The sequence below is a fragment of the Microtus pennsylvanicus genome, chromosome 13 (genome assembly GCF_037038515.1).
Source record: "Microtus pennsylvanicus isolate mMicPen1 chromosome 13, mMicPen1.hap1, whole genome shotgun sequence".
In the NCBI taxonomy this organism is placed as follows: Eukaryota; Metazoa; Chordata; class Mammalia; order Rodentia; family Cricetidae; genus Microtus; species Microtus pennsylvanicus.
This window is the reverse complement of record NC_134591.1, coordinates 43,049,086-43,073,729: the sequence shown is the minus strand read 5'-3', so window position 1 is coordinate 43,073,729 and position 24,644 is coordinate 43,049,086. Positions and strand designations below refer to the sequence as shown.

The window sequence follows — 24,644 nt, the reverse complement described above, 5'->3', positions numbered from 1 at the left end:
TGAGGCAGGAAGACCCTAGATTGGACCACATTGCAAGACCTCATACCAGGAAAGAAAAAAAGGGAGAGGGATACACCCTTCCCCTTATTTAGTTTGTGTATGGGTGTGGTGCGTGTGTGTGACACTGGAGCTAGGCTAGTCACCATGGAGCCAAACTGATCCTCCTGCCTCCACTCTATACCAAGTGCTGAGGATCCAAGGGTGCTGGGCATCCAAACTCATGCCTGCACATCAAGCTTTTACCCAGAGACCATCTTTCCAATCCTACGCCTTTCATCATTGTTGTCTAAGTTCTCTGGAATTGTGATTTGTAGGCTGGCTTTCTTTGTTTTATGTTTAAAAACCACCTATGAGTGAGTACATGTGACAATTGTCTTTCTGTGTCTGGGTTACCTCACTCAAAATAATGTTTTCTAGCTCCATCCATTTTACTGCAAAATTCAAGCTGTCGTTATTTTTTTCTGCTGTGTAGTACTCCATTATGTAAATGTACCACATTTTTCTTATCCATTCTTCCATCAAGGGGCATTTAAGTTGTTTCCAGGTTCTGGCTATGACAAACAAAGCTGCTATGAGCATAGTTGAGCACATGTCCTTGTGGCACGATTGAGCATCCTTTGGATATATACCCAAAAGTGGTATTACTGGGTCTTGAGGAAGATTGTTTCCTAATTTTCTGAGAAATGGCCACACTGACTCCAAAGGGGTTGTACCAGCTTGCATTCCCACCAGCAATGCAGAAGTGTTCCCTTTTCCCCACAACTTCTCCAGCATAAGTTGTCATCAGTGTTTTTTATTTTGGCCATTCTTACAGGTATAAGATGGAATCTCTGAGTTGTTTTGATTTGCAATTCTCTTATTTCCTTAAGTGTCTTTCAGCCATTTTAGATTCCTCTGTTGAGAGTTCTCTGTTTAGGTCTATACTCCATTTTTTATTTTTTGATTATGTGATCTTTTGGTGTCCAATTTCTTGAGTTCTTTGCATATTTTGGAGATCAGACCTCTATCTGATGTGGGGTTAGTGAAGATCTTTTCCCATTCTGTAGGTTGTCGTTTTGTCTTGTTGACGGTGTCCTTTGCTTTACAGAAGATTTTCAATTTCAGGAGGTCCCATTTATTAATTGTTTCTTTCAGTGTCTGTGCTGCTGGGGTTCTATTTAGGAAGTGGTTCCCTGTGCCAACGCGTTCAAGTGTACTTCCTACTTTCTCTTCTATAAGTGTGGCTGGCTTTATGTTGAGGTCTTTGATCCAGCTGGACTTGAGTTTTGTGCATGGTGATAGATATGGGTCTATTTTCATTTTTCTACATGTTGAGATCCAGTTATGCCAGCACCACTTGTTAAATATGGTTTCTTTTTTCCATTTGATATTTTTTGCTTCTTTATCAAAGTCAGGTGTTCAAAGATGTGTGGATTGATATTGAGGTCTTCTATTAGGTTCCATTGGTCCTCCTGTCTGTTCTTATGCCAATACCAGGCTGTTTTCAGTACTGTAGCTTCAAGTTTTAATTTTAAGCCTTATTAATTTTTATTTTATGTGCATTGGTATTTTGCCTGAATGTATTTGTGTGAAGGTGCCAGATCTGCTCGATACCCTGGTATTAGAGTTATAGATAATAGAGCTGTCATGTGGGTACTGGGACCAGAACTCAGGTCCTCTGGAAAAGCCAGTACTCTCAACCACTGAGCCTCTCTCCGGCCCCAGGTTCAGTTTTAGTTGTTTGCCGTAGACAATCTGCCCCCTCTCCCAGGTTCAAGTTTTAATTGTTTGCCATAGACAACCTGCCCCTCCCTCCTCTTTCAGGTGCCTCTGTGGTTACCCAGACCAGAGGTGAAGTTCCACTGTACCCAGGTGGGGGTGGGGGAGTTGGTACAGGCTCACCTGCCCTCCAAGCTGACTGGTGTGGCCTATCGTCCTTCTCAACGCGCCCACCTGGCCACCACTCTGAGTGCTGAGGTCCAGGATCTGGTCAAGACTGTCACCCCACCCTAATATAAACGAATGTGTTATCAGCAAGGGGCAAGATGATGTGGTGACCTACAGCCAAGGTCTGTGGGACCTGTATGCAGACAGCTCTGTCACTTCCCTGTATGCGAACCCTACACTCTTCTGTGTGGCACTGTGTGCGAACCCTACACTCTTCTGTGTGGCACTGTGCATGCCATCTGTTTGCAGTGAGCCCTGCAGGGTGGGGGCCTGAGACCCACATGGAGCTCTACAGTAAGGTGTGACAAAGAAACTTGGTTCCCAGTCTGCCAATCAGCCTCACCTATAAAGACAGTGCTCACCTGGACAAGGCCAGCAGCTTTCACAGTTCATGTCAACTGAGGGAGTAAGACGCAGGGTCTGAAGGCCACACATGCTACAGCCCCTGGCCAGAACCATGTCGCTATGAGCAGCACCCAGCAAGACATGCAGATTGGAAGCTCTGAGTGGCAACTATGTCTTTGGTTAATAAAAACACAGGAGATAAGAAAACATGATTTAATACTTGCAAATTTGGGGACCAAATCCTCCAAAGCATAGGAAAAAGAATTAAAGGGGTGGGTTGTTTTTGGTTTTTTATTTTTTGAGACAGAGTTTGGCCAGGTTGCTCAGTCCGGTCTTGAGTTCCTGGACTCAAGTGATCCTCCCACCTCAGCATCTGAGTGAGCATCTGAGACTGTAGGAGAGCACCATCGTACAGGGAGCACAGAGGATTACAGAAGGTGACATTTGGAAAGAAATGGTGTCTCCAGAGGTCAGCCATGAGCTGAGTACTGCTGGGAATGGCCAGCAGGGAGATGATGGGGAGTGGACAGGCTTGTCATGATCTGGATATGTCGAATAGTAGCCCATGTGCGGTGCTGTTCTAGAGGACATTCGACACTTCAGCAGTACATCACTGGAGGAAATAGGTCATTGGGGGTACAGGAGTGTCAGGGTATCTCTGGGGGCTATGCCTTGTCCTGATCCCTTCCTCTCTCACGCTGGCTGCTCTGATGCTGTGCCTAGCCATAGACCCCAGGTAGTGGAGTCACCTGATGGACAGAAACTCTGAGCTCCTTCTTCTGTTTCACTCAGATCTTTGTCTCAGTGGTTAAAAACAACAATGACAACAACAAAAAAAACAAAGCAAAGACCTCCTAATACAGGCCCAGGCACCATGTCAGGCCATGCAAGCTGTTTCCCTTGTCCTCACTAGACTAAGAGATAACCTGAAGAATGTTATATTCCCATTCTATAGATGAACAAACTGAGCTTCAAAAGAGCTGAGTTACTTGTTGTGGGTCCCAGGAAGAGACTTGAACCTAGGTCTGATTTATTTTAAGAAGTGGATAAAAAGAAGGAGAAAAAGAGCGTACCACCAGTGTTTGGCAAGTCATTTTGGATTTGAGCTGATGAGGAAAACAGCAAGAACGGGGGAGCCAAGAACCTGCAACATCTGAGGGCCAGGGACACCCCAATGCCAGCACTGCTGGGTCCCACACCTAAGAGGTCCGGGGCAGAGGAGCTCACAGAGACTTCAGTGAATTTCTGAAGGGCTATGAAGGGCCAATCCTGCCGTGAGGAGGGAGAGACAGGGGGCATCTGAAGCACCTATTTTTTAAAGTGTATGGACTGCTATGTTGGAGCATTTTGTTTTCCTCTGTTTTTGAGACAGTGTCTCAGGTACCCCAGGCTATCTTCAAACACACTATGTAACCAAGGATAGCCTTGATCTGATCCTCCTGTCTCCCCTCCCAAGTGCTGGGGTTACAGGTGTGCACCTGCCTGGGTACAGCAGATCCTGCCTTGCAATCTTTAATTGTAGAACTATGTTTTAAACACGAGGCGTTTAATGCAGCAACCAGGGAACCCAACACCCAGATTTTCCAGAATCTCTTTCAAGTATTTTCTGTAACACAATACAAGAGCAGGCATGGCCAGCAGTCCCTCCCTGGCCCTCGCCTGTCTGTCTATCACCAGCACTCACCTCTGGGTTTGCACTGGGCTATCTCTCAACAGTAAACATTATTTTGGAGTTTTACAATTCCAAAGTACAAGTACTGTCCCAGTCCCAATTTGTGTGTGTGTGTGTGTGTGTGTGTGTGTGTGTGTGTTCGCCAGAGGACAACTTTTGGGAGTCAATCCTCTCTTCACCATGTGGGTTCCAGGGTTCAAACTCAGGTTGTCAGACTTGGCAGCAAACACCAGTAGCCGCTGAGCCATCTTGCTGGCCCTGTACCTGTCCTTTTACTGTGTGCAATTTATTCCATTGTGACGTTTAAAAACATGGAATCCGTGTTGGTACATGGAGACCTGGTCCTGTCGTTTTTGACTACAGTCTGGTGTTCTCCTGGAATCCTTTACTGGGGCTTGGCTGTGCTAGAGTGTGTCCTTAGTTTAGCAACCATGAGGCTCTAGGACCAGTCCCCAGCATTGAAACAAAACAAACAAAAGGAAACTGCTTATTTTTCAATCCTCTTTTCCATGAATAGATTTTAGTCTTGACTGTCACACACCATATAGGAACAGAAGTCCATGTATATGTACCTCCAGGTATACTCATGTATCATATAACTTTTAAAACAATTACACGTGTTGGAACTTACATGATCTTGGTGGCTGGTGGCTTAACGCGTCTCTAACCTGGGTAATTTAATGGCATGATCCCCTGTTGAAGAAGAGTCCTGCCACGTGTACAGTACTGTACAATTCTGCTTATGTCTCGGTAATGTACCTCCAGGAGGTGCTGAGCACCCTCTGTAATGGTAATACAGTAGCTGGGCTAGGTCAGGCAGGCTTTTGCTGTGCTCCCTGACTGATGAGGGGGTCAGTAGCAGAGGAGTCTGGGGTGCTGCTCTGTCTCTCTCACAGAGTAGTGAGCTCTTTGTTGGCCACGTTCAGCTGGTGAGTGCCACTGCACTATCACACAGTAGCAGTACCCAGGGCATTCCATCCCCACAGCCTGCAGAGAGAGGGAGGGACTACCCGGCTGACAGAACCCACTACCCACTGCACTATCACACAGTAGCAGTACCCAGGGCATTCCATCCCCACAGCCTGCAGAGAGAGGGAGGGACTACCCGGCTGACAGAACCCGCACACCAAATGAGATGACTTCATGAATTTCAATTGGTCCTCTTTAATGCTCACCTGTACCTTGCCAGGCACAACAAACACTAGCTGTGGGCTCTCAAGTACCCAGGTGACAGAGAACTTTTGGCATCTTGGCATTGTGGGCACGTCTGTGCCCTCACTAATGTTCCATGATAATTAATCCCACTAGTAGAAAGCCAGGTGGTGGTAGCACACACCTTTAATCTTGTACTCAGAAGGTAGAGGCAGGAAGATTTCTGAGTTTGAAGCCAGCCTAGTCTATAGAGTGAATTCCAGGACAGTCAGGGCAATGAAGGAATGCATATGTAGTTGGATGTTTCCTTGCCCGACTCCATGTTCCCAGATACTCAGTAGCCACTTCCCAAATTACCATACAGAGGCTTATTTTAATTATAAATGCTCAGTTAATAGCTCAGGCTTATTACTAACTAGCCCTTACATTTTTAAATTAACCCACATTCCTCATTTACACTCTGCCACGTGGCAGTACATTTATTAGCAGGGCACATTCATCTCCTCTCCCTCTGCATCTGCTGGTGACTCCAAACCCCGCCCTTCTCTTTCCCATCATCCTTAGTTTGGTTACCCTGTCTATACTTCCGGCCTAGCTACTAGCCAATCAGCATTTTATTAAGCCAATTTGAGTGATAAATCTTTACAGTATAAACCATGTCTTGAAACAAACAAACAAACAAACATCGCACTAGTAGTCAGGTTGCCCAAACTTCTACAGAGTGATGTGAAGGAAAGAGCTCCACCCTAGGGTGGGGGTGTCAGTTGCCTCTGGGTGGTCCAGGCATTAAATATCTAAAACAGAAACAGACAGAGGCAGGTGGGGACTGCCCTTGATTCCTCGCCTTAAGTGGAGCCTTCCCCCACCCTCCCAGAGATGAGCAAGAGCACTGCTTCTGAAGCTTCTATTCTCAGGGCAGGGGAGTGTCCTTGCCCTTCCTGCAGGCCAGGCTCAAGCCCTGCTCACCACTCTCTTAGCACCGAGGAGCCCATTTCTACAATACTCACCCCTTTTGGAGCTTTGAGTTCCAACGTGTGCCTTGGTTGGGGCTCTCCAGTGGGAAGGTTGTACCTGGCACCTTTGCTGCTATTTCCCAGGATGGTCGGCTCTTTGTCCCCCAGGAGCATCCATGATGACCACCAGCAGGATTCAGCAAGGCATGGCGGTGAAGCTCTAGGAGCCCTGAGAGAGGATGTGTGTCTTGTCCCAAGCCATAGGCAAGGCAAGAACAGAGCATGAACTGTGCTTGGGAGCCCTGGTCCTGGGCCAGGGCCTTTCACTCATCACACCTGCTGGGCCTGAGACCCGGTGGAAACGGTCCCAAGCAGGTTGAGGACACGGGCCAAACAAAATGAAGCGTCTTGACTTATGTTCATGGAACTTTAATGTGCCCGTGACACCCGGTTCTGAGAAGTCGCACCTAACACCCTGCAAACCACGACAGAAGTCCCATGTCCTTGATGCTTTAACTTCCTGCCATGCAGCTGCTCACCATGTCTGTACAGCGAACACAGCCCAGAACAGGGATTTATTGGTTTTGGTTTTCTGGGTGGGATAGCAAAGACAAAAACTCCTCTAGGCCTCACCACACCGACCTGCTGTGACTGAAGGGAACCTGGGATCCCTCTACACCGTTTCCTGCTGCCTTCCAGGCAAGGTTCCCCATGGAGGCCAGTTTGAAAAGCAGGGTGTACAACCATGAGCAGGGGGGGGAGACCTGTAGGGCTGTCCCTGCCATTCAGCTTGGGTGAGCCACTCTTGGGGCCTTGGTTTCCCTGTTTGTATAGTGAATCTGCTGGACAGGGTTTTCTGGCATCAGAGCGTCTGCTCAGCTGGGAAGACTGCAACTCTGCTGTTAAAAATGCCTAATCCTGAAGGCTCCTAGCTCTCAGCTTCTAACATTCCACTGCCGAGCTTTAGATCTGGGACTGCCTGTATCTAGCCTGTGCTGGCGCAGCATACTGGGGCCCAGGCTGTGGAAAGCAGAATTCATTAAGTCGACGTGATACCCAGGGGCAGCAAGTTCCCTGGAGAGGGCATGCCCCGTGCAGGATGGAGGAGGTGGGGGTGGGGGCTGGGTGGACCTGGATCAGCAGCCACTCAGTGGGCAGAGCGGGGAGAGGGACCCAGGTCTCCTGACTCCTGCTCTATCTTTAGATCTCCATAGCAACTGTCGCCAGGGCACCAAGCTGAAGGCACGGGCTATGTGGCTGCCTGCAGGAGGGAGGGGCATTTGCCTCTATTACTCTTCTTTTGTGGGGAAAGGACTCTGGGCTGGCTTCCTGAGCCAGGAAAGAGAAACTGAGCATGAAGCTGATCATGACAGGGAAGACTTGGCGCTGACACAGAACTGATCCAGGGAAACGCCTTGTTCTGAGAACACAGTCAGGTCATCGAGCAAGGCCTTCAGCAAGTCAGGTTCAACCCATGGAAGGTAGAGAAGCTAAGGTCCTCCAGAGAGCTCCAAGCTTTTCCTGAAGTCATTCGCTTACCACCAACTCTGGACTCTCTGGAAGGATCAGAGAAGCTCCTCTCCCCTTATCCCATCCAGTGCCCACCATCCTGAGCTTGGCAGGACTCTATGTTTGGATTCCTTGGAGGAGTCTTCCCTGGCTTCCAGGCTAGCTGCTAGATTCCCTTCACACACCAGAACTAGGAGGGAAGGGCAAACCTTCTGTGCAGACAGGAAAGGAAGTGCCAAGGGTGATGACATTTTCCCAAGGTCTCTGGGTAAGTCAGCAGCAGGGTCTGGCCTGGACTCCATGTCTTCTGATTCTAGTCTGGGCTCCTTCCTGTGCCCCTGTATAAGGTCCACGGCCAGGGCTAGAAGAGGAAGTAGGAATCCTTAGTCAGGCCAGCAGCCAGCAGACACCGAGCCATGTCCTCAGTAAATTCAGGTGAGCCACAGACTAATGTAAACGGCTTTCTCCGGCAGTGGGCCACTAGCTCATCAAGCAGTTCCTGGCCCAGGTGGCCAAAGCGGGTCTTCTCACGGTAGCTCCAGGGAAGCTGCTCTGGGGAGACCTCCTGAGAAGACAAGAAAGAGCAACAATGACTCTTGGGGTTCTCGGTGTTCACTCAGTCAGTTCTCTTCTGCCATTGTGGGGAATGGTAGAAACCAAAAAAAAGCTCCTAGTTCCTAGGGAGCCCTGGAGAGAGAGTCCTAGCAACTGCCATGCTGAGTTACTAGCCTCTGAGCTATGAGATAAAGGCCCAGGCTGTGGAAAGCCATGGTCCTCCAGCCAGAGTAAGAACACAGTCCTGTGGAGGCCCAAGGGCAAGGGCACCTAGTGTCCCATGTCCCTTGTAGTCCCACTTCAAGGAGTCTGGATGACTTCCATGTCCTCTGGTACTGTCAAGGGTACTCTGCAATCAACTGGATCTTCCTCTACTCCCCCAAACACTCTCCTGACCCAGTAGAACCTTGAGGACAGAGCAGGCAGACATCACTTGGCCTTATTTCTCCTTCCCATTTCCTGATTCTCCCCAACCACTCAGTTCTACTGGCCCTCCTAATTGTGCATCCCAAGATGCGCTGAGTCTGGTTACTCCTCAGTCGTGGTAGAGACCTTAAACAATGATAGATAGGTAGGCATGGTGATGACAGACGCAGGGCTGGGGCAGCAGAAACACTAGCACCCCTTGGGGCTCTGAGCCTGCAGGATGAACTTCTGCCTCAGCAGATCCAGGAAGGGGACAGCAGGAACAAAGGCTAGCTGCTAGGGCCCGGTGTACCTGCAAGCTCGACAGCAGTACCAGGACACAGCAATGGGGAGGGCAGGTCAAGATGGAGCTGGCAAGGTCAACAGGCCAATGGGCTTGGGGAGTCGTAGAACAGTGGGGGCAGTGAATGGCTAGGAGCAAGGCGGTGCAGAATGAAGGCCAAGTTGGCAGAAGTGGCGGGGAACCTGAAAACGCTGTTCCTAGGCTGAGGCAGGGAAAGCGGCAAGCTGAGGCAATGTATGTGGGTGAGCAGAGTTACCAAGTCACCCCTGACTCCCGTTATCAAGCTGGCCCATTTTCCTGCCCAGTCTTTGGCATCTAGCATCATCACAGCCTGGCAGAGCCAAAAGTGAACTTTACTATAACTCCCTAGTTCAGATGCCACTTCTTTCCTGCAATGGTCCTGACCTCACTTGCCCTCCCGCTGGTCAGAAGTGACGGACATCCACTGGCCTGTATGTGTACTGTACTGATAGACCGCTAGGAGAATGTCCTCTGTGCAGGACCAGCTGGGCTGGCACCAGCTCTCGGTCGCAGCTACCCGTTACTTCGGGTTCTACGGCTGTAAAGGAGACAGGATGGCAGGACAAGCCTCATACGACTGTGTGGGGACTGAAGGGCTCTGAGTGGCACACAGAAATGTTCAAAGAAGAGCACTATCCTGGGAAGTTTTTGTCAATTTACTAAAGCTGGAGTTGTCTGAGAAGAAAGACCCTCAGGTGAGTAACTGCCTTGAGATCAGACCAGTCTTTGGCAAGCCTGTGGAACACGTTCTCTCATTCTATTTTTTTTTTTTTAAATGAGACAGGGACTCACTGTGTACAGCCTTGGCTGGCTTAGAACTCTCTATGTAGACCAGGCTGGCCTTGAACTCACAGAGATCTGCCTGCCTCTGCCTCCCAGGTGCTGGAATTAAAGGCATGCGCCACCACTGCCTGGCCAGTTCCTTTTCTTAACTGATGATCAATGAGGAAGGGTCCAGCTCACTGTGGGTGGTGCCATTCCTGAGCAGGGTCCTGGGGTATAAAGTAAACTGAACAAGCCAGGAAGAAGCATTCCTTCACGGTCTATGCTTTGGTTCCTGTCTTTGGGTTCAAGTTTCTGCCATGACTTCCACTCCAGATGGACTACACCTTTCTTCCCAAGCTGCTCCTGGTCACCATCTTTATCAGCAACAGAGGATAACTAAGCCACAGAGATGACCAGCTGTCCCTGCAGACAGGAAGTGTCTCACCTCCATTTATGTCCCAGGCATCTCTCATTTGGTTGAGGTCAGAGGGGAAGAGGGCTAGCCAGCAGTCAGGTGAGTTCGCCAGGTGCCTGGCCCAGGCTTTGGTAGGATTTCTGTGCTGTTGACCCAAGTCCTTCCCTCGTCCCCTCAGCTGCACACCAGCCTCCTGCTTCATGCCCTGGCTTGGACACTTCCTGCTGCTGTTGATGTTCACCAAACATGTCAAAGAGCTTTCCACCTGTGGACATGTGTGAGGAACATGGCTCTACAAAGCTCTCCAGTTTCCTGGCCCCAGCTAAAAGACTGAGGATCATGTAAACTGCCAGAGATTTTCCAGAAATATCTCAAGAAGGAAACTGAGCAGGGAGTATAGTACAGGACTATATGGCTACCCTCAAGCAAAAGGAAATGGGGAGGGGAATGGCAGCATGGGCTAAGTCCAGAAGAAGCAAAACCAGACCTCTAGAAAGCAGACAATCAGTGACAGAGGCTTGGCTTGAGATCAGGCATGCTGCGGCAGGAGCTGGTGGGGACGGGGACACAGGAAACAGGATATAGGTGGTTTCCAGCTAGAAAACCTGTAGCTCGCTGAGTCCGACAGTAGCCATTCTGCTGCTGTGTGGAGGATCAGATGGAGGTGGCAGAGACCTTATTGAAGACACTGCCCAGCCAGTCTTGATGGAGCCTCTACTCTGGGCCTGGCCTCATGTTAAGTATCACAAGGAGTATGTGGGCCCACATTCTTAGCCACAAACACCTGAACATGGCCTCTGCTGCTGCCTTGACCCCATATTCAGGTCCCAGCCCACACAAGGGATCCCAGGAGGTGGGTGGAACATAGTGGAGGACAACGGCTATGAACTGGGGCTCAGGAGTGTGAAGCATGGGGCCCAGCCCTTCTTTAAGCATGCTTCCTCCTCTGTGTGATGGACTTGCCACTGCCTACCTTTCACACAGAGGTCTTGGGACTATCAGTACAGCACAGGGCATAGAGGCCACAGTCAGTCCTCAGGACAGCACAGAGGAAGTGCAGCTTCTTAGGGGAGGAAGCCTTCACCCTGGGCTCACCTGACTGAGGACAAAGAAGGTTCGGACGTTCCAGAACCTGGCCTGCTCCTGGAGGAAAGTCTTCAGGTAGATGGCCTCGAAGGTCTTGAAGCAGCCAACCAAGGTGACGAAGGTCTCGTCATCTGCGTTGTCTGTGATGCTCTGCAGGATGGGCACCATAGGGGCCAGGCCTGTGCCAGCTGCCAGCATGAGGAGTTCACCATACTAGAGGGGATGGACAGCAGAGCAGACGGTGGGGTCTCACCCACTACCCATTTGTGGGTCTTCTCTCGGCTAAGCTGAATAGCAATGCCTTTCTCCCGTGTCCCAACCATCTCTGCCACACTCTACACTGGTGCAGGAAGCCACCTGGTTTGTGAGCAGCAGGCAAGGCCTGCAAAACACAGCTTTTGGGATTCTGCAGCTCCTGCACTCTAGTCCAACGTGAAAGGGGCTTGGCTGCCTCTGCTTACATGTTTGTGCTAGCAAGGAACCCACTACCTCCCAAAGTCACATCCTCTCCTGCCAAAGCCTTTCCCCTCCCAACTCCATCCCAGCCTGCTTTCTGGCTCTGGGGAGCTCTACAAAGGTCTTGGGCCCCAGTCTAGAACCCTGAACCTCTCTTCTCTGAACTAAATAAAGTGATATATACATGCGCCTAGCATGGCACTGTAAGGTAGGTTCCTGCCCAAGAGACCTAGTATCATTCACCCTCTTCAGTGAGCCCATTTCCTGTTTGTAGGTTTCTTTAAAAAAAAAAAAAAGGCAGACTTTTTCAAAGTCAGTTTTCCTTCCTTCCTTCCTTCCTTCCTTCCTTCCTTCCTTCCTTCCTTCCTTTTCTTTCTTTTGTTATTTTTGCTTTTTTCAAGACAGGTTTTCTCTGTATAGCCCTGGCTGTTTTGGAACTCAGTAGACTCAAACTCAAAAGTTATGCCTGCCTCTGCCTCCCAAGAGTTTGGATTAACAGCATGCACCATCACTGCCTGGTTCTCAAAGTCAGTTTCTTAAAGGTTAATGCCTGCTACACACAGAAAAATACTCACCTTTTTCATTCCAGAGATTCGACTCGTGTGTATAAACACTAACCATGTGATCTGGGCCTCCATTTCTTCACTGGTGGGAAACAATAATGAGAGCATTTCCTAAAATAGCTCCTGTCTCAGCACCACCATGAAGACCAGAGGAGGGAACATAAGCACCCGGTATGGAGTTGAGATTTAATCATTCCAGCTTTTCCCCTTATTAAGACTGAGATCCTGCAACCATGGTCCCTCCAACCTCTAGGTCTGTGACTTGCCTCCCTCCTCCTTTTCTTCCTTCCTTACTCAGGCTGAGTTCTAGGAAGCCTTCCCTGAGCAGGGCTGGGGTGGGAGTTCTTCCTTTCCTGTCCCCTAGTGCATTGTGCTCCCTCACACCACACTGGCAAACACTACCTGTCTCTCCCTGGACAGACGCTAGTGTCTGCCTGTGCCATGAAGGCATTTGTATGGTCGATTTAACGTGACAACTACAGGGCAGGGCTAGCAAGGGGCTGGGTACCTGAGCCTTCTCAGGGAGCAAAGCAGGCCCTGGCAAAGCTTTGGTGGCCCATCTGAACATGGGGTACTACCCTGCCCCTTTGCTGCTGGACCTGGGTGAGACAGGAGGCTCTGATGTCCTCAAGATACAGGTCATAGGCACTGGGGGGCTCTCTCATGGGAAAGGTGATCTGAGAACCATGTGCTCTAAGCTAGGAAAAGAAACAACACCTACACCCTGCTCTCAAGGGTCTGGAGGACACAGGACGCAGGGCTGACATGAGTGATACCAGAATACACCTTCAAGTGTCAGAGGAGGGGCGAGTCCCCTGTGAGCTGCCGTGGAGGCTGAGTGAGCCACCACATGGCAAGGGTTAGAGCCAGAGCCGGCACAGGGGATGGCTTTGGCAGTCTGCATGAGGGTATGCATTTCCTGTGACTGTGGGGGTGGAAGCCAGGTCCTACAAAGGCCAGGCAAGCAGTACACTGAGCTACATCCCAGTCCTGACAGGGCTGTATCATGATGCTCATACACACGTGTGCGTGTACGTGTTTGTACATATGCCATGTGTGGGAGAGGGTTTGGAAGTGAGGATGTGAGCTGGCATCCCGGGAAGATGGTTTGCAGGTGCATTCTTCTTTCTGTCTGTCTCTGCTGATGATTTTTTTCTTTTGGTTAGAGAACATGTTTTGCATTTATAATAAGGGGAAAATACAATAAAAGCTATTTTTAAATTAAACAAAAAGAATGGCAAGGCAAGCATGATTCATTATTTTCCACTTGTTTTGGTTTTGCTTTGTTTTCCTAATTATAAAGGTAATAGGTGTTCATTCCAGATAATTTGGAAAGTATAATGAAGAAAATGAAAATTGTCCATAATTTCCCTACCCAAACCTGCTAACATTTCACACATTTTCCATATACACTTTTTTTCTGTGCATTTTAAATTAGTTTCCCTAGTGGGTGTATATTGCCTTGTGCCTAGTACTTGTCACTTGCTCTTATAGCATACGCATAGAGCATCATTAAAAACATAACTTCGAACTCTAGGAGAATGTTCTATCAAAAACCTGTAACCCAGTGTGCTTAACTCTTCTCTTTGTTGGATGCTCAGTTGCCTCTTTTGTTATTATAAATAAAAATGCCACTAGCACAGACAGGAGAAGCAGAGTTTGATTTTTTTTCTCTTTGTAATAGACTTCCAGAGGTGGAATTACTGGGTCAAAGGATTCTCAAGACTGTTGATACACACTACTTGGATGTCCTCCCAAGCATGAGACAGCCGAAGAGAAACTACCAGTGCTTTCTGGGACCCAAGCACACCACGGAGATGAGGGCATGAGACTTCTAAACCAGAGGTGTTCGGCTCTCGGCAGTAAGTGTGCGCTGCATTCAGCTTCCCAAGAAGAAGGTACAACTGGAACAGGATATGAGAGTCAGAGGGCATGGGGTCCTGAACCCTAAGTACTCGGGCCCAATTTTCTGAGTCACAGGGACTCACTAACAATTCTGGAGTAAAGTGGACAGTTTTGTTTATTAGGGCCTATCCATTCCCTCCCTTGTCTAAGGCCAACGTCACTCTGGGTATTGGGTTTACGTATTGGAAGAAGATTGCATTGCGCTTCTATAACCTGAACAGGGAACTCTCAGCAGGGAGACAGCCCCCGCAAAGCTCCTCAGGACTAAAGGACTGACCTTGTTTGGTTCATACAAGAAGCTTCCGAAAGGTCCTCTCCAGAAAGCTGTGTCTCCTATTCTCCAGGACTCCACGTACCGGGACATCAGCCCAGTCTGATAGCACTTGAAGCAAACACAGGGAACAGTTAGTGGGCGGCAAGTTCTGCTGCGCAAGCCTCCCTAGCCAACACTTGGAATTCCTTCTGAATGCTCAGTGACTCCCAAGGGACTCTCAGGTTGTCTTCTTCTGCGCCCTACATGTTGGAGCTATCGTCCACACTGGCATCTACCTACACAAGGTGGATGATGAGGTTGAGATGAAACTCCAGTGACTTACCAACTTCAAGGTCTCACACCAAATGCCTGAGGAGAGCACGCAGGGAATGCAGCCCAGCAAAGATGGAGTAGTGACAAAAGCATCTAGTACTTAGTCTCAGAGAGACAGCAGGCTGCCAAGGGATGTCCCTTCTAACAGGGAAGCTATTTCACAGGTGCTAGCCTGTAGATTGTGGGACAGACGTTGCCAGATCTTAGGAGTCTTCCAAGAGATGCAGGAGATTCATATTTTTACCGAAAACCCTCCCACTTCTGAAATGTCAGCAATAAACTCATAATTCTGCAATACCAAGCAGGCTAAAGCCAAGTACATGTGTACTGTCTCCGGCTTACTCTGTACCACCTCCTGATGGGATGGCTGCTATGTGAGTCCACACTGCCTGTCTGCTCTGTTCCGAGCACCATGCTGGGGTAGCAGGGCACACAGTGAGACCCGAAACACCAGGAAGACACCCAGTGCCTGACCCCTGAACATGTAGCAGTAAGTATTCCAGTCAATTCATTTATCCAGTCAGACCTCCTCTGAAAGGGCTTCAAGGATCAGAAGGATGCATATGGACATCTCAGACATAAACAAGGTAGATACTGACCCACGAACAGGAGCCCTGAGCCCACACAGTGAGATAAGGCTGACCTTCTTGGGGGTCAGGGAGACATGCAAAGAAGAAAACTCTGGGCACCTGCAGCAGCATGGTCAACAGCACAGAGTCCAGTCTTCTCTCAGGAAGAACAGATGGCCATGTAGGGGTAGAGTCAGGGGAAACAGTTGGGGACAAAACTGGAAGGATGGTTGGGATGGCCCCAGGCTTGAAGGAGAGACTAGATTTGGTGATCAGACCTGCCTTTGAGCACCTGCAGCTACCTCTGACACCAGCTACATAAGGCACAGGAAGTCCCTGCTCACCTGGGAGAGGCCTGGGAGGGAGGGTTTTTACTGGAAGGTGTGTGGGAACACATTTTGGTTGCTGGGCCCAATTTGGGGAAAGTAAAAACCCCAGCTATGGGGGTTAGAGAGATGTTTCAGCAGTTAAGAACACTGGCCGCTCTTCCAGAGGGCCTGGGTTCGATTTCTAGCACCCACATGGTGGCTCACAACTGACTGTAACTCCAGTTCTAGGGAAGCAGCCACTCTTAGCCATACACACAGACAAAACATTTAAACACGTAAAACAAAGAAACAAACAAACAGAACGCAGCTATGGCCCTGGGTGCCCCATGACATGACAACACCAAAGAAAGAGCACCACGCAGAGCCTGGCTCAGAGCAAGCGTCCATCAGTCCACTACCCGAGAGGCTTTGCAGCTTCAGTGTCTTCATCGCTAAAATGGGGATAATGTGGTCTTCTCGAGGTCATGAGTTGAAATGAGAAAATGTGAACAGAGAGCTACAAGCAGCATAATCAGTGCCCAGCAGGTGCCTGAAAAAGAAGCCCGCCTTCATTTCCTCGCGGGGAAAGTCAACCCACAAATTCCCACTGCCTTCCCAATTTGCACAGACATTTCCAGCTCTTCCCAGCCAGTGGCTTAGGGATAATGAGATACCTCTCCAAAGGAGAAAATCGGCCTTGCAGCTGGGAGGGATCCAGCTGCTCTGGAGGGCTGTCTCTAGGCTTATCCTCTCAGCAGAAGCACCCTAGACAAGCAGCGCCGGGAAGCAGGCCATTTGGAGAGGATTTGTGGAATCTCCCAGACAAACAGTAGCGTGCAAAAGGGAGCTCGTCCAGGCTTATGTGGGAAGGAATAAACATTCGGGCTCTGAAGGCAAGCAGGGCAGCAGGAGCCGAAGGCGGCCCTAGGCCCCAGAGTCAGGGGCTTGCTCACCCATAGCCCTCCTTCCTCCACCTTCCACTTTCGCTCTCCTGGGGCCTCAGCCTGCTGACCAGTAAATAATGGCATGGCCTTGGAAGAGGCGTGGGTATGCTCCCTAGGACTCCACGAGGGAAATGCTTTCACTGGCAGGTGTGTCAGACTGTGGCCTGTGGCCACAGACAGCTAAGGGGAGCTTTGAAAGTGGCCTGACACTAAATTGAAAACTTATTTTAAAACATTAGTATTTTTGTTTGGGGGTGTTTATCGAATCTATTGTTCTGGAGCATGGACTCTGTAGACATGGCATGGTGTTGCAAGGCTAGACATGCCTGGCAGAGCTACAACAGGTTGGAGTGCACGAAACTGCACTTGCTGGAGGCCAAAGGTCAGAGCGTCAGTGGGTCCGTGAAAAGCAATCTGCTTAGTTTCCTCACTCTAGGCCTCCTTGACTGTAATTTACTGCTATGATCTTGGGTCTCCAGGGCATTTTGTGTCCATCTCATTTCACTCGGCTCTGACAGTTCTTCCTCTGGCCCAGATGTCCCCCCCCAGGGCCTGTTTCCTGTCCCCCTTTCCTACATCTGGCTATGGGCACTCTCGGCCTAGAATGCCATTCCCTGACACCATCAGCTCACACTCCCCCTTCGAGGCCCACCTCCCGGAGAGAGGATGTCAGGTTAGTTCTGTCTGAAGGCTCTTCAGGCTCTTTTCTCTTCTGGCATCCTGTCCCTTCTATGCCTGGATGAACACCTCTCCCAATCCGTGTGTCTTCTGCTATGCTGCTCCCAGTCTCAGACCTCACTTATTTCTCAGCCCTCAAACACATAGTATCTATCAGGAAGCTGGGCCTGAGCTCCTTGTACACCAGTTGCCCTGACCTGGGCCAGGCCTCTTCTCATGACTAGCATCATGCTGCACTGAGCCGTTCTGATCACTCTGTCCTGGGCTTGGTCCATCCAGGTCAGGCTGGATCCCTGTGCCAGCAAACACAGGTGCTGGGACTTGCTCCTACTTCATCTCAGCTCAGTACTCTCTTTCCATCGGTTGATAACAGGTGATAAGGAGCAGCTTTCCTGAAATCTCCCAGTAACATGCCCTCTGTAATGGCCAGCAGCACCCTCCTTGGAAAAGGAGAGGGAAGAGGCCCCCCCAAACTATTGCTCCTTCAAGTCAGCTTATTCTCACACCAACTAATAGACGGGAACCCCTCCAACCCAGTCAGGCTAGAGGGGGAGGTCCAAGTCCATAGCACCTTATGAAAGCCTCAACAAGAATCAACTCACCTTGATTAAAACATCAAAGTATCCTTCCGCAGTGACAGGGCTGATGGGAGTATAGGCTCTCTGAATTTCTAAGCCATCTGCTGTACCTCTGGGAAGAAGAAGTACACAGACAGTGGGTAGCCAGTTGTTTAGTAGACTCTTATCATGCGCCTCCTCTGTCAGGCTAATGGACATAGAGATGGGTCCCAGTCATTCCCAGAGGTCCTCGCCAAGGGACAGGTAAGGAACAGCAGAAGGAAAGGCAATGAGTTCACCACCACCCATGACTTGTGAGACACGTGTGCAGGTCAGTTAATCCTTCAGCAGCATCTCCTGAAAAGTAGGGGTGGCCATTTAGGTCGTGGGTGTGACTTCACTGGAATCAGTCATAGAGTATGCCAAAAAGAACACTGATGTCGGGCGGTGGTGGCGCACGCCTTTAATCCCAGCACTTGGGAGGCAGAGGCAGGCGGATCTCTGTGAGTTCGAGGCCAGCCTGGTCTACAAGAGCTAGTTCCGGGACAGGCCCCAAAGCTACAGAGAAACCCTGTCTCGAAAAACCAAAAAAAACCAAAAAAACAAAAAGTACACTGATGGTGTGAGCAGTCTGTGGGGCATTCCTGGGGTTTTCTGACTCTGCACTACAAAATAACACAGATAAAAACCTCTGCTGAGATTTATGAAACATTACCATAGGCCAGCAAGCACCAGAACTAGAGGAACCCTCAAAGGGGCTTGATGCTGAAGCTCTGCCAATGTATGGATTGTCTTTAGAATGTTGGCAACAATGGGGTCAGGAGAGCAATCATGAGTTGTGGTAATAGCTATGAGGTAGGAATGTCTATTGTGTACCAGACATAGTATATGAATAATCTTATTTAAAATAACAATCTAGGGCTGGAGACAAGGCTCAGAGGTTAGGGCTCTGAGTACTCAGTGCTCTTGCAGAGGGTCTGTTTGGTTCTCTGCACCTATATCGGGTAGCTCACAACTGCCAGTAACTCTAGTTTCAGGGACTCTGATACCTTCTTACCTCCATGGACACTCCACACGTGATGCACATACATAAACTCAAGCACACATGCATACACATAAAAATAAAAACTCTTTAAAAGAAATCCAGAGCTAGGTGTGGTAGTGCACACTTTTAATCTCAGCATTCATGAGGCAGAGGCAGGTGGATCTCAGGGAATTCAAGGCTAGCCTGGTCTACAGAAAGAGTTCCAAGGCAGCCAGGGCTATAAAGAGAAACCCTTTCTTGAAAAACAAAAGCAAAAACCAACCAAACAGTACAATAACAACCACCAAACAATGCTAAGAGAAGGAACACCATTTGCACACTGGCATCTGACTATTGCTCCAACTCCAGTTTGGTCCTGAACCTTGAAGTACCTCTCTCAGCTGGGTGTGGTGGTGCACCCTGTAGTCCCAGCACTTGGGAGACTGAGGCAGAAAATGCATGTTTGAGTTTGAGCTGGCCTGGAGTACACCATGACTTTGAAAAAAAACAAACAAAAATAAAAAAACAAAACCCCAAACCAAACAATAACAGAAATTCTGACAACTTACTTCCCAGGACACTCCAAATGCTTTAGCCTTACCGTGTGCAAAACGTTCTGCTCTGGTGTCTGCAAAGACTGAAAGGCCCTCCCAAGTGCATCGAATGCAGGAGCTAGACAGATAAAGTCTGATGTGTCTCAGAGGGAGTGAGCACTGTCATCTATAAACTCAGGAGTCTGATGGAGTCGGGTATTGAAGATGAGCAGGCCCCTGACAGGTGGGGCCAGGAAGGGAACAGCCTGGGCTGGACAAGTGCAGGCAAGCCAGGAACTAGTAGCTGGATTTCAAGGCTAAGACATGGGCACCTGTGGAGTAGGGAAGGGAGGTTGGGCAGCCATGGATTAGAATGTCATTATGGAAGCAATGAGGAGCTACAGAACGCGTCTTAATGAGTGACATGGTCAGATATATTAGGAATGTCACTGGGTGGTAGAGAGGATGGAGGGGAGTCAGCCTAGAAGCTGGGTGTCCTGCCCACTCCAATTCATGGGTGGAGAGTTGCATAGCTATAACCTACTTTGGCTTCTCCTGCCAACTGAATCACTGAATTTGAAGGACTGCCAGTCAGGTCACAGGAACCAGTGTGAGCTAAGTGGCCAGTCTGACCAGCAGTGAGCTCTCTTTCTGGTTTCCTCTCACCTTGCCTTTTGGCCATGCCTTGTTTGTCTTGTTGTTGTTGTTTGTTTCGTTAGTTTGTTTGCTGACTTCATCTTGTCTTGCCAACCCCATAAGCTCCAGCAATCTTGGGGCTCAGATCTAGGCCCTTTTTTCCTCCCACATACACATATGCTCCTGAATACTGTCTGGGTGTGTGATAACATATTCCAGATAATGGCAACTACCAGCCAGGAGTCTGTGAAGGTTAAATGAGGTAATGAATGTGAGGAGACAGACCTGTGCCTTGGCTAGTGAGACCCGTGCTTTGGCTAGTGAGACCCGTGCCTTGGCTAGTAAGACCTGTGCCTTAGCTAGTGAGACCCGTGCCTTGGCTAGCGAGACCCGTGCCTTGGCTAGTGAGACCCGTGCCTTGGCTAGTAAGACCTGTGCCTTGGCTAGCAAGTGCCATTAAGGGGCTAGCATTATTATTTATCTCAAAAACACATCACTGAGCTCCATGTCAAGGACCCTGAGTCATATGCTCCTGGGTCTATCTTGAAGATGGCAAGCAAGGGCTTAAGAAAGGCCAAGCAAGCTGCCCCAGGCTACTCAGCTGGTCAGCGACAAAGCATGGCAGCAGGCTTGGTCCTCCCACAACCTGAGTGTACCGTAGGATGAGGTGCTGCCCAGGATGCAGGCCGAGCTGACTGCTCCCAGGCAGTGTAAACCGGACATGGTAGGTGTCCTTGGTGAGTTTCTCTATGGCGCTGATGTGGAAAGCCAGGAAGGTCTCTGGACTCAGCTTGGTGGAGCAGCCCTACAACGAGAAAAGTCTTGATTGACTTCTAGGGGTCAGGACTAAGGGACACACATCCTTGCCACTTTTCCTGATGAGAGCCATCTCTTGATGTGACAAAGAGTTGACCCTACCTTGTTTCGCCTTTACCCACAGCACATGGAGTCTACCTGGTGTTTAAGCTTTCTGTAGCTTCCCACAACCCCAGGACCAAGCACAGGCTCCTTAGCCTACACTCAAGGGAGCAGTGGACAACCACAAGCTTCATTTATCTGCAGATGGCAAATTTCCATTCCTCCTCCAAGGCCACCTGTCACTGCCCTCTCAAGGTCCTCACTGTTCATGTAGTATCTTCTGGACAAAACACTCACTCTAGGGTACTGAACACCTGCTCAGCCTTCAGACCCGTTAAGTTCCAGATCCGGAGAGCTGAAAACCCATGGAGCCATAGAGATGATCCAATGTTCAAAGTCAGCAGGGAGCAGGGACTCAAAATCATGTCCTCTGGGTTCAGCACACTGTCCTCACCATCCCAACCCCTCCTTGTGCCTCTTGCGGGCAGCCTTCTCTGAAGACCATGACTGAGCTCTCTCTCAGACAGGGTCTTTCTGTAGCCATGGCTGTCCTGACCTTGCTATGCAGACCAGGTGGATTTCGAACTCACAGAGATCCTCCTGCCTCTGCCTGCAATTAAAAGCGTGCACCACCACACCTGGTTCGGTCTCTCTTGTATAGTATTCATATTTGGCTTACCTGAGGAAGGTGTAGTTGCAGGCACCAAACTTAGAACTCAGTAACCAGTGTCTCAGCATTGACAGGCCTGGGGTCCCAGACACTCTCTACCACAGCCCTCTTGAGCCAGGATGACCTTGTCTCCATCAGTCACATGCTAAGAACCCTGTCACAGCTGCCTGTGGCTAAAAAACACTGAGCTAGAGACAGGACACTGGGATTGATCCAGCTAGCTGCTATTTCTGGGCCTTGGTCTCCTATTATGTAAAAAGAGGCCACTCATCTGGTAGCATTACAGGGTTATAGGGGAAAGATAAAATAAAGTACATGGTTGGGTTTTTTGTTGTTGTTGTTTTGTTTTGTTTTTTGGGGACAGGATCTCACGTAATTCCTCAGACTGACCTGACTCACTACATGACCCGGGTTGGCTTTGAAATCCCTGATTCTCCTGCCTCTAGCTTCCAAGTGCTGGGATCCAAAGAGTGTGCCACCACACCTAGCTTTATATATGTATTTCATAAAATGTAAATTGCTATGGACATATAATCTATTATTACTTCATCACAATTTAAAAGATAAAGCTATTAGATTAAAATACGCTGTTGTGCAATATCAATTTTCTGTTATCACAGGTTGAGTACAGCCACTATATACTGAAACTGTAACTATTCTTGAAATATATGAAGTTCTTTTTGGGTTGAGGAAGGAAGTCAATATGCTCCAGAGACAACCGAGTAGCGACAGCACCTGAAGGTCTGTTAATATATCACATGTCAGCTTGCTCTTTTGAGGGCAAGGACTGTGTCTTGCTTACCACAGATCTTCAATGGTTTATAGGACCTGGCGTACAATAGGTATTCAATGGATATCTGATAAGTGAAATAATTAGCGGCTGGAGAGATGGCTCAGGGGTTAAGAGCCTTGCCTGCTCTTCCAAAGGTCCTGAGTTCAATTCCCAGCAACCACATGGTGGCTCACAACCATCTGTAATGGGGTCTGGTGTCCTCTTCTGGCCTGCAGGCAGAATATTGTATACATAATAAATATAAATAGATAGATAGTTAATTATTAGGTTCTGTGTTAAACATCACAAATATCAGGGTCCATTTTGCAGATGGGGAAACTACGGCTTCAAGAGGTTAAGGGGCTTAGATAAATCCACATAGCTACTAATAGGTTGGTTTCAGGTCTGGACCTTGCTTCCTGGATTTATCTGCTTTCATTACGACTACTTCTTACTTACCACTGTCTAGTCAAAGGCTTCCCAGGGCAGGCACAGAGCAGGGCAGGGTCAGACAGCTACTGAAAGTCGGGACTCCTCACCTGGGTCTCGGTCGACTGCTTCTCACTCAGCAGGCTCCGGTCATTTCTGGCTCGGGCTGCTTCCCATCTTTCCAGGTCTCGGTAATAGAGGTCAAACACACAGGGCGAGCAGCCACTCCCGCAGCACTGGGAGGGCAGGGGCTCCACAGGCTTCAGCTGCAGCCAAGCTTCAGCATCGCTGTCCTCCCTCTCATCCATCGTCAGTGGGGCTTGGGCAACATGGACAAAGGGACAACTGGGACAGGACAGGCTCTCCTTCGCTGTCAGCCTGGGAGGGGGAAAACATGGGGGTCAGACTCTGTCCTCCTCTGTCCCTCACGGTCTCCTCAAGGCCTGCCAGGTTACAGGGACAGGGATGGCTCAACCAGGGATCTGCTGTCAGATGGGACATACTTACTGTTTACAATTATTGTGGTTTTGCCTGTGTGTGTGTGTGTGTGTGTGTGTGTGTGTGTGTGTGTAATAAATAGTTTCTTAGCAGAGAAGGGGATTTGGCTTCAGAAAAATCTTTTCTACTACTGCACAAGGAGCTCTATTACTTCAGTATGGTTCTGAGGCTGGTGCACCAGGAGAACAAGGCTGGCGTCTGATTCGTTCTGTATTATACCAAACGACCTGGCACATGGAATGCCCCTACTGACTGGTGAGCAGCCACTCGATGGTCTGCGAGCAAGGCACAGGCTTAGGTGCTGGAACACAATAGAGGTGAACAGGAGGACAGTGTCTGTGTCCTTGTTCAGACCTAGCACGATGTTAGAGCCATTCAGTGAATCCACCTTTACAGCATGCTGTGTATCAGCCACACGAGTGAATGAGGCCTCTTTATGCCAATTACTCTTTGCGTTTGTGTATGTGTGTGTGTCTGTGGGAGTATTAAAATCAGACAAGTGAGGGTTAGTCATACTGTCCTCTGCCTTATATCTGCCTTATATTTGGGGTTCAAACAACCCTATGTCTCAGCTATTTTGGAAATTGGTAGAGAAGTTGGACATACCCACCACAGTCTTAAAAACATGGTTCCTTCCCATCTGGGAGGCACAATCCCTGTTGCAGCCTAGGCCTGGATGCCTCTCCCTGCTTTTCAGGCCTTGACTGAGGTCATCCTCCTCCCTCAGAGGCACGTCCTGATTATCCTAGTCAGTACACACTCATTTGTTAAACCCACAATGTGTCCGCGAACTGCTCTAAGTGCCAGGGACACAGTTCTCTGTGCTCACAGGACAGTCATTAAACAAAATAAAAATGAACAGCAACTTTGACAGAGGTTGAACGAGTGAAAAAGACCTAGAGAAATAGATAGGAAGCGTGTGTGTGTGTGTTGCCACTGTTCATGTAGTTCTCTCTCTGGCTCCTAAATCTAAGTTCTACACGTTCACCCGGTGCTTAGCACAGCACCCACCTCCCTCCCCACAGCGAGCGTGCCAGAAGCAGGTGCAGCGCAAAGGAGCGGCTCCCGGCACCGGCCCTGCCTCTAGGAAGCGAAAAGGAAACCTCAGGAGCCAAGAAAAAGTAACTCGCCTTCGGCGCTGAGCCGAAGCGCAGGGCGAGCAGCCGGGTGTCGAGCTGACGTAGGGGGGACCCCGTGGCCCTCGCAAGCTCTGGAGAGCCCCAGCAAAGGAAAGCGTGGGCAGCAGTAAGTGGGTGGAAAGGACACCTCCAGAACCCACTAGACGCCGGGCCCTCTCAGCCGTTTCAACAGCGAGGGAGACCGGGGCCTTTCAATTCAACCTCTAACTGCCTATGGTGGTCAAGGACGTCCCAGGTACAGGGTTGGCAGTGCCCGCACTCCTCTGTCCGGCCGCGAGGAACAGCACCACTCTACCCACCTGTAACCCACTCATGTCGGGTACCTCAGAAACTGAGAGCGCTTTGCAGGGTCCACCTATAAGCATAGGCACCACCTGAGGGGCGGAGGCAAAACAAGGATATTTTAACTGT

General features: G+C 49.4%; 2 protein-coding genes across 3 annotated transcripts in view; both read right to left on the bottom strand.

Annotated features, from left to right (window-relative positions):
• Positions 1-6,211, bottom strand: part of Cdcp2 (CUB domain containing protein 2) — a 29,370-nt gene extending 23,159 nt beyond the window's left edge. The window contains exon 1 of the mRNA XM_075947023.1: positions 6,103-6,211. The gene's annotated coding sequence lies outside the window, so the exon portion shown is untranslated. The remainder of the gene's footprint in view (positions 1-6,102) is intronic.
• On the bottom strand, positions 5,312-24,607 carry Cyb5rl (cytochrome b5 reductase like). Of its 2 annotated transcripts, none has more exons than XM_075947026.1 (7): positions 24,533-24,607; positions 22,707-22,974; positions 20,524-20,672; positions 17,720-17,807; positions 14,310-14,414; positions 11,118-11,321; positions 5,312-8,122 (listed from the first exon to the last, which is right to left on the bottom strand). In XM_075947026.1, the coding sequence occupies exons 2-7, from the start codon at positions 22,902-22,904 to the stop codon at positions 7,919-7,921; spliced, it is 948 nt and encodes a 315-aa protein (XP_075803141.1). In that variant the 5' UTR covers positions 22,905-22,974; positions 24,533-24,607; the 3' UTR covers positions 5,312-7,918. The 2 variants fall into 2 exon arrangements, with proteins under 2 accessions (XP_075803141.1, XP_075803142.1); XM_075947027.1 differs by having other exon boundaries at positions 7,919-8,122; positions 24,225-24,566.
• Positions 24,608-24,644: the final 37 nt, after the last annotated feature.